This window comes from Equus przewalskii, unplaced genomic scaffold (assembly GCF_037783145.1).
Source record: "Equus przewalskii isolate Varuska unplaced genomic scaffold, EquPr2 ChrUn-1, whole genome shotgun sequence".
Lineage (NCBI taxonomy): Eukaryota > Metazoa > Chordata > Mammalia > Perissodactyla > Equidae > Equus > Equus przewalskii.
The window spans coordinates 879407-892628 of record NW_027228758.1 but is presented as its reverse complement, the minus strand read 5'-3'; the positions used below and the strand labels follow the sequence as shown (position 1 = coordinate 892628).

The 13222-nt window shown below is 53.2% G+C and overlaps 1 protein-coding gene across 50 annotated transcripts in view; it reads left to right on the top strand.

The window, feature by feature from the left end:
• The window catches only part of PLEKHA6 (pleckstrin homology domain containing A6), a 135052-nt gene that overhangs the window by 87886 nt on the left and 33944 nt on the right, over positions 1 to 13222 (top strand). For all 50 annotated transcript variants that reach the window (XR_011537062.1, XR_011537063.1, XM_070608763.1 and 47 more), the window contains 4 exons: positions 4115 to 4195; positions 4878 to 4992; positions 9760 to 9864; positions 10478 to 10550. Coding sequence is in view for 46 of the 50 variants with exons in the window: in XM_070608763.1 (XP_070464864.1) it covers positions 4115 to 4195; positions 4878 to 4992; positions 9760 to 9864; positions 10478 to 10550 (374 nt within the window). In the remaining 4 variants the exon portion in view is untranslated. The remainder of the gene's footprint in view (positions 1 to 4114; positions 4196 to 4877; positions 4993 to 9759; positions 9865 to 10477; positions 10551 to 13222) is intronic.

Genomic DNA, 13222 nt, shown 5'->3' with positions numbered 1-13222 from the left:
GGGAACTGAGTGAGGGGCTGAGGGGGCAGAAACAGAGCTGCTGTCATGGAGAGGAAGTAATTAATTTTAAGAGAGCAAAGATGGGGGAGCCCTTGGTAATAGGATATCAGACGCCAAAGGCAGGCGGCTAAGGATGGAATCAGAGTGTGGAGTTTCTTTTGTTCATTTGTTCACTCATTCATTCAGCAAATGTCTGTTGGGCACTTACTGTGCACAGGCAGAGACCTCAGCCTGGCCTCAGGGAGGGCCCAGCTCCCCATGACCGTCACAGGGCTCAAGTGCCTGGATGAGGGACAGGGAACCATGGGGTCTGGAAGCTGGAGCTTCTTGTCACCAGGATAAAGCGTTTGCAAAAGCGACACTAAATGGCTGAGTCTGTTGGCCTTTTGGATTTGGGATGAGTTGCCTAAATATCAGCAGCTGTGGACCCCTGCTGTAGCCGACCAGTTTGTCTCACTGTGGTTCAATAATAACGTCGTCCATTTGCTTTTCCGTCCACTGATTGCATTGTTCTCTGACCGAGTTCTGTCCTCAATCCACAAATTGGATTTGCCCTCCTGTCAGTGTCTGTTGTGATGTCACAGAATCGCCATGACAACAGACTATGATGTCAACAGCATGCTAAAAAGAACCACATTGGTCAGAAAGGATTGTGTCATCCGAAGACAAAAATGGAATATTATTGAAAGCCAGAGGAACTGAAATTTGATGTGAGAAAAGAACATCTGGGCAGTATAAGGTAACAATGGGTCTGGAGCTTCCTTTGCTAGAACCCTTTACAAACCACCCAGGCACCTGATGAGATTGATTGCAGAGTGGGCTTGCCTGGAGGCAGGGGGATGGAGGAGATGCCTGCAGAAGGCCCTTGCAGTCCAAGGACCCTCAGACGTGGAAGACTCTAGGAAACGGGGAGGTTTGACCGGCTTTGGCCTCTGGAGAGTCCCAGGGAATTAGCGGCGATGCAACCTCCTTGCCCCTGAGCAGACCCGACAGTGGCCAGTGGCGGATGGAGTTTACCATGTCGCGTCTGGGAAGATTTTCAGAGATGCACACACGGTGACCCCCTCTGAGTCCCCTTTGCTGCCCTCTCCCTCACGAGCTTTGGGAGGAAGCTTTCCTTCGATTTTACCTCGGTGAAGAAGCGGATCCCCGCCATCAGCTCTGGCTCCACAGCACCGTGCCGCGTGTCCACCTGCCTCTCCTTGGCTGGACCGCCCCAGTGGAGGGCAAGCAAGCTGGGGCTGTGTCTACAGGGAGCGCGCAGGGGACGCTGCAGAGGACGCTCGTTCACTCTGCTCCTGTGCAGACGGCCGAGAGGAGAGGAGACTGAATCCACCGCAGCTTCCCGGCAGGCAGCAACGACAGCATGTGAGTCTGGAGCCTCATTAACCCTTGCGCCCACGGGAGCAGAAGGGGCTCCGAGAAGTAGGCTGACTTCAGCCCAGGGCCTGTGTTCCGGCGGGAGCCCAGGGGGCAGGGACGACTGTCTTCCTGCAGGTGGGGCTGGCGTGGGTTTCTGCCGTGCAGACGGGAGCACAGCCCCAGACTCCTGGCCCGCCCAGCTGCTCTGTGTCCTTGGCTCAGTGAGGTCGGACTACCTGAAAGTTGTACACCTGCTCCCTGCATGCCCGTCTCTCCGGTTCAGCCTTGTCTCCTCAGGGACCTGACCTGGGAGGATCCAGTCTCCGCTCGCATATTATTCTTCCGACACTCTGATGGCAGCATTCTGCTGAATGCTAGGAAGCTGCAGGCCCCCTGGGCACCTGGAGACCCCCTGCCACCACCCAGGGAGAGCCCCTCCCTCATCCCTGGTGCCAGAGCCAGTGGGGGAGGGAGCCAGCGTTGCCAGCCCTGCTCACCCTGGAGCTCGGCCCCAGCGCCACAAGCAGGACCAGAACCTGAGGACTCAGTTCTCAGAGGCATGGTAGGAGCAGGGTGGCTGGCAGGTCCTCTGAGGCTGCCGAACGGGGGACAGAGCTGCCCAAAAGATGTTGAAGTTTCGGGCTGATCGACGGGTCAGGTAGGAATCTCCTCGGTGGACAGCGAACCGGGTTAAGTGAGAGCGGGCTGAGTTGGCAGCTCATTGGATCCGGGGTTTCGGAGTGGGGGCCTGCCCGACGTGACCTCGAGAAGGAAAGTACTTAGGTCAGTGGTTGCTGCATTGCAGTGCTTATGAAGGGAGGCTATTTTGAAATTGGTGGCGCCAGGATAGAGAGAGGACGTCCCTTGTAGGGGTCGCTGGGTAGGAGAGCCTGGGGCAGAGAGAAAGTCACCGTGCCCTGAAAGGCCTGCACCAGCTGACAGGAGAGGTGTGCTTCTGGGTGTGTCTGTAGCAGTGCCTGCAGAGTCAGCTCAGGGAGCATGCAGAACAGAAGGGGACTCGGGGGTGGGGGGCAGGTGCCCTGTGCCACTGGGAAAAAGCAGAGAACTTAGTGCCTCAAGAACCTTGGTTCTCATGGCCTGCCTGACCCCTAGGCGGGGCCGGGCCGGGGATGAGGGTGCATAGAAGCAGCTACTCTTCCTTGTAAAGACCTCCTGCAGTTAAGTTGAAGAGAGCATCCTCGTTGGACCTAGGAGGGAGGAGGGAATAACGTTTGAGAAGTGGGGAGTGGGTTGTCAGTAGGCTAAGAGTCAGAACCCAGGCGTGTTGGACACAGCCAGATTTAGGGTCACGGCCAGCAAGCCTGGGCTCCAAAACCCAGCTTTCCACATAGGCTGTGGCTCCTCTCACGGTGCTTCTATCCTACCTGTCCTTGGATTCGGTCTAAACCTGACTGGTTTGGAAACTGAAAAAATACCCTTTAATATTATCTTCAGCTTCAGCAGACAGACCAAGGGCTTGGCTGTGTCCTGGGCTATTGAAAGGGGGTCTCCAAAAAGCTATTTTCCTTCTCTGGTGCAGCCGAAGGGAGGAAGCTGAGACCTCTTTCCTCCGGTGCTACCTGGTCTGCTGCTGGCCAAGCAGAGCGCTGGCCCTTTGCTGTGGGAGTGCACGTGTGGCCCAGTGATGGGACCCCCAAGCTTGGTGCAGCCTCAGTAGGCTCTGTCCAAGCACCTGCTTATTGGGGTCAACTGAACCTGCTCTGGGCTCTCGAAGTATCTCCCAAGAGGGATGGGTGAAGAGGACCGTAAAACTATTCCAGCCTCTCATTGGCTAGATGCTTGAATCTCCTACAACATCCTCGCCAGGTGGTCCCCTGCTTGCAGAATCCATCTCAAATGGCTGCTGTTTGTGGCTGAGACCCACTGCACCAGCCCCTCTCCAAGCTCCATCTGCTGCTCTTCCTCCCCCATCTCCCCAGAGAGCCACCAGGGCACTAGCCTGACATCCAGTCAGCCCAAAGAACCACAGCAGGACTCCCAAAGGAGCCTCCACAGTACTGAGCCCACCTGCGTCTGCACAGACTCTGCCCTGGTCCACGCTCCCCACTGCTTCCTAGCAGGCTCTCCTCGCGACACCCCACCCCACTCCCGACCCACAGCATCCCTTAATAGATCTGACTGTTGAGCCAGCACTAACCTCGATGCCTGACAGCTCCTGAGGTCTGGCTACATCACGTGGCCCTTAGACAGGAGACCCTGGATTTAGAGTGTGGGCGGGGCCCAGCCCAAGCTCAAGAGTGGGGTTTCTGGATCTCTCATTTCCTTTAAAGAAAGAGACGGAACATAAAGCAGGAGAGGAAGAATTCCAAGGTCACAAGAGAATTCTTTCAGCAAATAATGAGTGAGCAATTTTTATGTGGAGCACTGGCAGTGGTCCCTGGGAGAGAACCTGCCACACATGAAATCTTGACTGTAGAGCCCCCTCCCTACCCACGCACACACACGCCCAGGGTGACCACCAAGAGGGTTGAGTCTGGCTATTTCCAGCCTCGGGGATCTCTGGGAAGTAGTAACACTGGCTGGTGAAAGGTGTCTTCCCCACCCCCAGCCACCTGCAGCTGCTGCTTCTACAGCCCAGGCCTCCACCCTGCCTTTCATGGGTCCCACTGGAGGACAGATGGGCAAGCTCCCCATGGTCACCCGTCACTGCCGCAGGCCTGTCAATCCTTTGGTTTATGTCTCTGCCTTCTTCATTTTTACCACAACTTCTCTCTCTTTTTTGCCTCTACAGCCACAATGAAAGACGGAATACATTTCTACACCCAGTGACTGGCCAGGTCCCAGAGGAAAACAAAAAATTTGACTTGAAAATGTATGTTTGCCACCACTTGCTGCTTGACCTTTCCAACCTTCACCACCACTATCCCACTGCCACTTTGTAGCTGGGAAGAAGGGGGAGAATGGCGGGGGGCAGAGCAGAAGGGATTTAGGGTCCCTCACCTCAGTTCTGAGGACTGGAAGCTTCTGAGACCCATTAGCTCATCCACCTCATCCACTTTTCCCAGAACCCAGCAGATCTCGGGTTTGTGCGTCCCGCAGGTTGAGCTAAAGGAGTAGACATGTCTGATATTGGCATACCCCCCGCAGCCTTCGTGGGAATGCCGAGGGAGTCTGATATAACTATGAGAGCCAGCTGCTGGTTCCTCTCTTCATCTTGGCTCGGTGAATTAAGAAAAAAAGATAATTAAATGAATCTCATAGTCCACTGGGCCATTGTGTCTTTTATATTAGAAGGAAAAGGAGTTCCAGAGTCCTAGGGTCTAAGTTTTAAAAATAAATTTGCAGGAAAGAAAGAGGGAAATGTCCAAGAGTACGAGTATATAACCTCAGAAGAGCTGAGGGAGCCACTGAGATGGCGTCTCGATGCGTTTCGAGGATCCGATTGTGTGCCCCTACTGGGATGGTGGGGCAGGGTGGAGAAAAGGGGGAGGTAGCTTCTGTTGTTTCTTGTTCTGACTAGTCCCTTTCTTCCCTTCTGGTCAACTTGAAATCAGACCGTCTTTGGACATGTCCAATAAAGCAGGTGGAAGACGCCCGGCTACCACCAGCAGTGACGGATCCAACCACAACATGGTGTCCGAGGTCCCTCCAGAGCGGCCCAGCGTCCGGGTGAGTCCAGCCCCCAGGCCAGCTGTTGGACGGGAATCCTAGGAAATGTATGTTAGCCTGCCCAGCTGTCTCTGCAGGCTCCAATGAGCAGGTGAGGTGACACAGGAGGAGTGGAGAGTGGGAAAGGAAGAGGGCTCAGATGAGAACCTTGTAGAAGACCCACACTGAGACCAGGGGTTCTCAACCTTGGCATTATTAACATTTGGGGCTGGATAATTCTTTGTGGGATGGGACTATCCTTTCATTGTAGAATGTTTAGCAGTCCGCTAGATGCCAGTAGCACCCACCCTCTGACCACCAGAAATGTCTCCAGACATTGTCAAATGTCCCCCGTGGGACAAAATTGCCCCGCCCTCATTGAGAACCACTGATTTAGGGAGACAGCAAAAGAAAAATAACTCATGAAGGACATGGCAATTGAGAGCTCAGAAAGGGAGGGGGGAGGAAGAGAGCCTCAGGAGGAAGAAGGAATCCAGAGAAGAAGGCTGCGAAGAGGTCAATAAGATAAGGGCTGAATGTGTCCATGGGGCCTGGCAGCGTGTGGTGACTGGAGACTCTGACAGGGGCAGTGCCAGCTGTGTGATGAGGGCAGAGAGTAACCCTTAGGGGCAAAAGAGGAGACAGGAGATGTAGAAACAATGAAGAGGAGAAACTGCTCTTCTGAGAAAGTAGACAATAAATGGTGGCTTAGCCATACAATGGAGGACTCTTCAAAAATTAAAATGGACCAGAGCTATATGTATTAACAAGGATAAACCTTAAAAACATAATGTTGAGTAAAAAGCAAGTTGCAGAATATGAAGAATATATCATTGGTGTAAAATGTACAAACATGAAAAGCAACAGCACACTTGTTTAGATAAATTTGCAGTGCAAGCATATAACCGTGGGCAGGCTGACTAATTTGGGGTCAGCAGTTGCCTCTGGGGAGGAAGAAAAGGTAATGAGATTGGGGAGGGCCTCACAGGGTGTTTCAGCTCTATTTATCTTGTTTTATTAGTGAAACATACCAACATGTAATGGTGATTTATTCCCTGCTTTTCTGAAATGTTTCAAAAAAAATATTTTTAAAGAAACTTGACTTTTAGGGGGATGGGGGGCCGTGAAGCTAGAAGATATGCAAGATAGAGGGAGGTTTTCTTTGTTTTGTTTTGTTTCAAGGTGTTAGAGGCAGAAGGGGAATGACCCAGGAGATAGAGAGGTTCAGGAGAGAGGGGTAGCCAAGGGGCCACGCTCTGTGCGACAGGAGCAGTCAGAGGCCAGGTGGAGAAGGGGCGCTCTTCCTGAGGCCACATAGGGGAGGGGTGGGAAGCTGGGGTGGGGTCAGGAAGTTGAAGACATCCCTACCTGACATCCTCAGCTTTTGCAGGGAAGCAGGAGGTAGAGTTTTCTGCTGAGAGGAGTGGGGTGAGTGGAGAGGCATTGGGGGCTAGGAGAGCAGCAACAGCAGTCAACAAGGGACATAGGAAATGCTTCCCGACAACGTCGCAGGGCCACCTGAGGCCATAGACTGACTCTGTGCGGCTTCAGTCCCCAGGTGTACTCCTAGCCTGGCTGTGACAGCAGGAAAGGCAGGTGGGGGAGTGACCTGAAGGGTGAGGTTGCTGGGAAGCTGTGGCAAAAAGAAAACGAGGCTGGGATATTGAGGGTTTGGCAGGAGAAAGGCTGAAGGGGTGAAGTACGGGGACGAAATGGAACTCTGACAGATAATAGACTGCAAGGAAAGGGGAAGATTTAGGGATTTGCATATTCTTAGGGTGGTGGATGACTTCCTCAGATGACTCATCTCAGCCCTTATATGTGGCTTTTCACCAGCAGAGTTCAGAAGATTTATTTCCCAATTTTGGGGGTACTTTATAATAGACCCCAATTTCCTCGTTCCTTCTACCCAGTATTTACTGAGTGCTTATTGGTGATGAAGAGATGAAGAAAACAAAAGCCCCTCTCTGTCAGGAGCTCCAAGTCTAGTGAAGGAGACGGAAGGCCAACATTCCATTGTGGTGATGAGTTTTAGAGTATAAAAATGCCCGGAGAGGAGGGAGAGGCTCACAGCTCTGGGGATGGGGAGGTTTGTGGAGGCGGGTAGCCCTGCGCTAGGCTTCAAAGGATGAGTTGGGATTTGTCTGTGGACAAGGGAGATGGGCTTCCCCAGGGCCCTGGGAGAGCAAGCTGGGCAGAGGCCTAGGGGTGGGAGAGGACCACCAGGGGTCTGGCATGACCAGGGCGGAGCCCGTCTGGTAGAGGGCCAGATCTTACGGACCTGTCCTTGTGTGTGTACTGAGGAATTTGAATTCTCTTCTAACTGACGAGAGGTGGTAAGAGATTTTAAGCAGGAGAGGGACATGATTCTATTGTGTTTAGGAAGATAACATTAGTTCATTGCAGAGGGTGAACAGCAAGAAGAGATGATGACCTGTGAGGCAACAGCAGCGGAGCATGAGAGGGAAGAACAGATTTAAGAACTATTAGGAAGACAGAGTGGTGAGCCCTGCCTGAATGATTGTGTAAGGAACGTAGGAAGGAGGGAGCAGCGTGAGGCGGGCAGAGTGCTGACTTGGGCGCCTGGGTGGATTGTAGAACCATTCACCAAGATGAGAAATACTGAAGAACAGGTTTGGTTAGAAAGAGGATGAGTTTGGCTTTGCACTTATTTAATCCTGGTCAGAAGACCAGTTACAAAATGGACGGGGGCTAGGAGGGAGGTCTTCACGGAGATTAGGGAATGTTCGGCATATTGCTGGTAACTGAGGCAATGGGTATAGATGAGGTACACAGACACGATGGATAACGAGAAAAAGGAATTTTAAAAAGTTGGGTTGAGGTCCGTCAACACTTAGAGTAGAGGTGGAGACTGAGAAGGCGGGGCCACAGATGGAGGTCCTGAAAAGGAAGAATGCTGTCACAGAAACCGCAAGAAAAGTTTCAGGAAGGACAGAAAGGTTAATATTGTCCAATGCTTTAGAACGGTCAAGGACCAAACAGCCTTAGTTCAATGACATTGCAAGAGCCATTTCAGAAAAGAGGTGGAAGAGGCTCAGGAGTGAACAGGAGGAGAGGAAGTGGGGCCGTCCCCAGCAGCCTGTCCCTGAAGAGAAAGAGAGGGATGGGGCGGAAGGTGCTACCCGGCAGCAGGCAGTGGATGTAGGGTTAAGGGGCATTCAGGTATGTGTGGGGGTGCGTGAGAGAGAGGGAGAGACAGAGACAGAGACAGAAAGACAGACAGACAGACAGACAGATGCTTTAAGATGGAGTGACCTGAGCATTTTGCTGAGGAGAAGAAACGAGTGGAGAAGGCAAAGTTGAAGAGAGAGTGAAGAGGGGATTCTCTGTTGGTGGAGCGAGGCTCAGAGACGGCGGGTCAGGCGGGTCAGCCTTGGGGAGGAGGACAAGACCTCTTCTTTTGAAATTGGAGGGAAAGAGACAGAGATAGTGGTACAGGCAGTAATTTTCTTAGTGAAAGAATGTGAGATTGGGGAAGGGCATGTCCGATAAGCTCAGTCCTCTCTGTGGAGGAGGGAGGAGGGACCAGGTCCCCTCTAGGGAGGGCGGAGGGGAACAGGCAGAGTGCGCAGCTGAGTTGGCATCTGGGGCTGAGCCCAGCTGGGGTGCGGACGGTGGGTCTGCGCTGGCCTCGTCCGTCCCACAGTGTGGCTTTTCTCCAGCAGCACCATGGTCTGGCTGTGAGTGCCGGGAGGGTGGATAGTTTGATGAATCTGGGATTTCGAGTTTTAGAGAAGATCAAGCAGAAAGAGGATGAGGTGTTTGAGAGTCGGTTGATCTACTCCACCAAGGACCTAAGCTCTGTAGGGAAACAACTAAAACCAGGAGGTGGCTGATGGATCCAGAAAAAAAGGGAAGGATTGAGAAGCTGGGGATCCCAGTGGAATAAAAAGCTGGTGTAGTTGAGTAACGGAGGGACAAAGACCAAAGGATGGAATGTTGTGGTCAGAAAACGGAAATGTTAGAATTGAAGATGTTGGCAGCAAAGGGACTGAGGTGCTGACCAGGTCTGAGGTATGGCCGTGGGAGTGGGTTGCTGGGGTGAAGGGGGGGATTTGGAGTTGAGGACATCAAGTAGTATCAAGTTAGGACGTTGGATGATCATCCTCAAGAACCATGCCACAGTGATGGCAAGACTTAGATTGAAGAGGATGACTGACATTAAAATCCTTAGACTCTGAAAGAATGACGTAGAAGCTGATAGTGATGAGAAGGGCTAAGCAGTGGAAGATCGGTGGTGCTTCAAGAAAGAGAGATTGTTGCCAGAATGTGGGAGGATGACAGTGTCCACGTGGCAGTGGGAGCTGGGAGAGCATCGTACATCCTTCCTGCTCTGTGGTGTGCTGGACAGTCAGGAATGACCAGGACTGAGAGGATGATGATGTTGGTAATAATTTACTTGCAGTTGAAGGCTTCCAGAAATCATTATGAAAGAGGTAGGGAGCAAGGACAGTAGAAAAAGGATAGGCTAGGAGTGAAATGAAAAATCTTATTTTCTCCTCAAAAAACACAAAAAAACCCACACCACTGTGAGACGAGGAGGACTATTATTTTGAGCCCCATTTTAGAGGTAAGAAAAAGAGCCAAAGAATTGAAAGGTCGTGCCCTGGAGTTAGCAGCAGACCCAAGACTCACCCCTGGGCCTCTCGGCGAGCGGGCACCGGAGGGCAACCCTGGAGAGAACGCCCACCCAGTGCAGCTCCCCTGTGGATTGGGCGGAAAGGAGGAGAGGGGGAGTTGGGCCAGCTTCTCTCTCTGCCTCCCTAGGCTACCCGAGCATCGCGCAAGGCCGTCGCCTTCGGCAAGCGCTCGCACTCCATGAAGCGGAACCCAGGTGCCCCTGTCACCAAGGCAGGCTGGCTCTTCAAACAGGTGCGACCTCCTCCGCCATTCTGCCCACCATCACCACTGCTTTCTCCTCATAGCACTGTAATTCCTCTGGAGGTATAAAAGCCCTTGTGTGTTTTGGTATCTCCTTTTTTGGTATATCTCTGTGAATGAATCTCCTAATTTTATAAAGGCTCAGAGAAATTGAGTATCTTCCCAAAATTGCACAGAAATTTAGTGTCAAATTTAGGAACCCAGCCAGGTCTCTTAATGGACAGATGCAATGACTTTGAAATATGCGAGATCACCAACCCAACGGGATCCAGCCTCTTGCTAACATGGGGGGAGGCGGGTTCCAGGAGTCTACCAGATCTCCCCAGGTTGACCTTGCCACTGTCCCTGCCTGCCCTCTGCTCACTCGTTCAGACTCATCTTTTGTCCCTTTTATCTTCCCCCAGGGAGGCACCGAGGCCCAAGAATGACAGAACGGGAAGGTCACAGGCAATAATCTAATGTCAGGTCCCTGTGTCTGAGGTCTTAAGGGGGCTGCCGCCACTCGTTAGGAGGTCCTTATAATTAGTGCGGGCCCTTTCTGCTGCCTCCACTGATGGCCCCCCAGCTCACACCCCTCCTGTCTGTCTCTCCACTTGCCCTGTAGGCCAGCTCCGGAGTCAAGCAGTGGAACAAGCGCTGGTTCGTCCTGGTCGATCGCTGCCTCTTCTACTATAAAGGTGAGCTCGCCCCTGGGGCTGGCGAGGGCCACGGAAGCTGGGTCCCCATTCTTTCTCGTTCTGCCGGATCACTAGGCTCTGCTTTGGATGGACATTGTGGAGGTGCAGGTGTCCCCACGGTGGTCTCGGGCACCAGTGGGTGTGACAGTGAGATGGAGATGAAGCCTGTGTACTCACACAGACAGTCACTCACACACACAGTCACACACACAAATCACTCACATACACAGTCACTCACACACGCAGTCACTCACACACACAGTCACACACACAAATCACTCACATACACAGTCACTCACACACGCAGTCACTCACACACACAGTCACACACACAAATCACTCACATACACAGTCACTCACACACGCAGTCACTCACACACACAGTCACACACACAAATCACTCACATACACAGTCACTCACACACGCAGTCACTCACACACACAGTCACACACAAATCACTCACATACACAGTCACTCACACATGCACACACACACAGTCACTTGCACACATAGTCACTCACACACAGTCACACACTCATACACACACACTCAGTCACACCATCTCTCATTCATTCACACAGTCACTCACTCTCTCACACACTCACTCTCTCACTTTGTATTCAGCGGTGTCAGCAAGGGCCTGCCAGCTTTCAGGCAGAGTGCTAGGCCGTGGCTGGTGAGACCTGGTGACAGATGCTGAATTCTGGGTGGAGCAGGGAGGAGGAGGAGGGAGAGGAAGGTCCCCAGTCACTGCCAGTAGGTCACCTGCTGATTGGAGCACGTGTTGGTCTTCCTGCCGTCCCACTGGGATGTGCGATCTTATCTGTGGTGCAGGAGTTTTGTCAGTTGTGTGCGCTGCAGTGTCTGCAGCCCCTAAAGCAGTGCATGGCACACAGTATGTGCTCCATCAACATGGAACAGCACACATCCCCAGCTTCTACCCTCTCTGCGCCCCCCGCGCTCCCTCCCTACCCTCTCAAACAAAATGGAGGAGGGCAAAGATCTGATAACTTTGATACAGCGACCCTAGGAGGTTGTTTTTAAAATGCAGCCGTTGCTCGGCATCCATGGAGGGGTTCGTTCCAGTGCTCCCGCAGACACCAAAACGCACGGGCGCGCAGTGTCTGCGTCTAACCCAGGCACGTTCTCCTGTGTGCTTTAACTCATCTTTAGAGTACTTATGCTATCTAATACAGTATAAACACTATGTAAATAGCTGTGATGCTGTATTGTTTAGGGAATAATGATAAGAGCAAATGGTCTGTACGTGCTCAGTCCAGACGTTGCCGTGTAGGCCTTTTGATGCGCCGTTGGTTGAATCCTGGAGTGCAGAGCCCTTGGACCCCAGGCTGACTGCAGATACAGCAACATGTGTCAGGGGGGGCACGGAGAAAACCAGTGAGGGCTGGTGACGGTGACACAGCTGTCACACTGAGGCAGCTCGAGGAAGCAGGCATGGGGCTGTGAAGAGAGAGGTGAAATGACTTTGCAGCAGAGGCCGTTTCCTTTTGTTCCATTCCCGGGAGGGGCAGACTCCTGGTTTCTGTGGCCTCCTGGGAGCAGCTTGGTGGATCACTGACTTTGGCAAACAAGGGTTGTACCCAGTGGCCCTCCAGAACCATGCTGTCCCTGTGCCCTGAGGAGAGAAGTCCAGAAGGGGCTGCGTATACAGGGTCCGGTCACAGCAGAGACCCCAAGATTGGGGGAGTAGAGTCTGCCCAGGCCAGCCTGGGATCCAGGGCTGCAGAGGGTGAGAAGCTGGAGGGAAGCCAGGCTCTCTGCAGGGGAGAGACTCTGGGCCTGGCATGAGGATAGAACCTTAAAAAGCCGCAAAATCAAGGGGCACTGCAATGGGGGTCACTATCCACCAAGAGATGGTCTCAGGAGACCCCTAAACACTGGCCTCGACTTTCCCAGGCAGGGGCCCATCTCCTCCAGGGGATGACAGCCTCTGCTTTCCTGAGGAAGCCCTGGTCCCAACCATGGCTCCCTCCTGCTCCTCCGGCTTAGCCCTTCCTCTGGGCACCGTGCTGAGGTCTGTGCAGGAAGCGAGACCTTGGGCCAAGTATGTTCTGCAGGCGATGAGTGGGAGTAGAAGGGGAGCTGGGGGAGTTGGTGACCCCTGAGGGATTTCTCCTGAACGCCAGGTGAGGGTTTTCACAGTCCCCAGCCCGGGGAAGAGAGCTATCCCAGGGAAGTGGGGCGGGTCTTGCCATAGCCTGTGGCCCCACCTGTCCCACAGAGCCACCCCCACCCCTTCTGGCCTCTTGCTGACAGCTGGGGTCTCTATTCGCTAATCCATCAGGCTCCTTGGGAGATGCAGCATGAATTATGTAACAGCCTGATTGTTAGCCCGACTGACCAGAGGGTGGGGGCGTGCAGGGGCGTGTCTTCCTGTGGAGATGTGGACCATGAAGGGGAGGGCTCCACATCAGGAGAGGACAAGGCAAGCTGCCAGGTGCCTGGGAGAACCTTAGAAACAGTCAGCCAGAGGAGCCAGAGCCAAAGGTGGGGCCACCCGCTCTGCCCCACTGTCCCACTGTTATCCCTGTGCCTGTGCCCCTGCCAGAGCTGTCTTGCTTGGAGAGGCTCTGCAGACAGGAGAGTGGATGCGAGTGCAATCTTCTCGGGTCCAGACCACACGTGTTTGTTGGCTGTGTGCTGAACACCG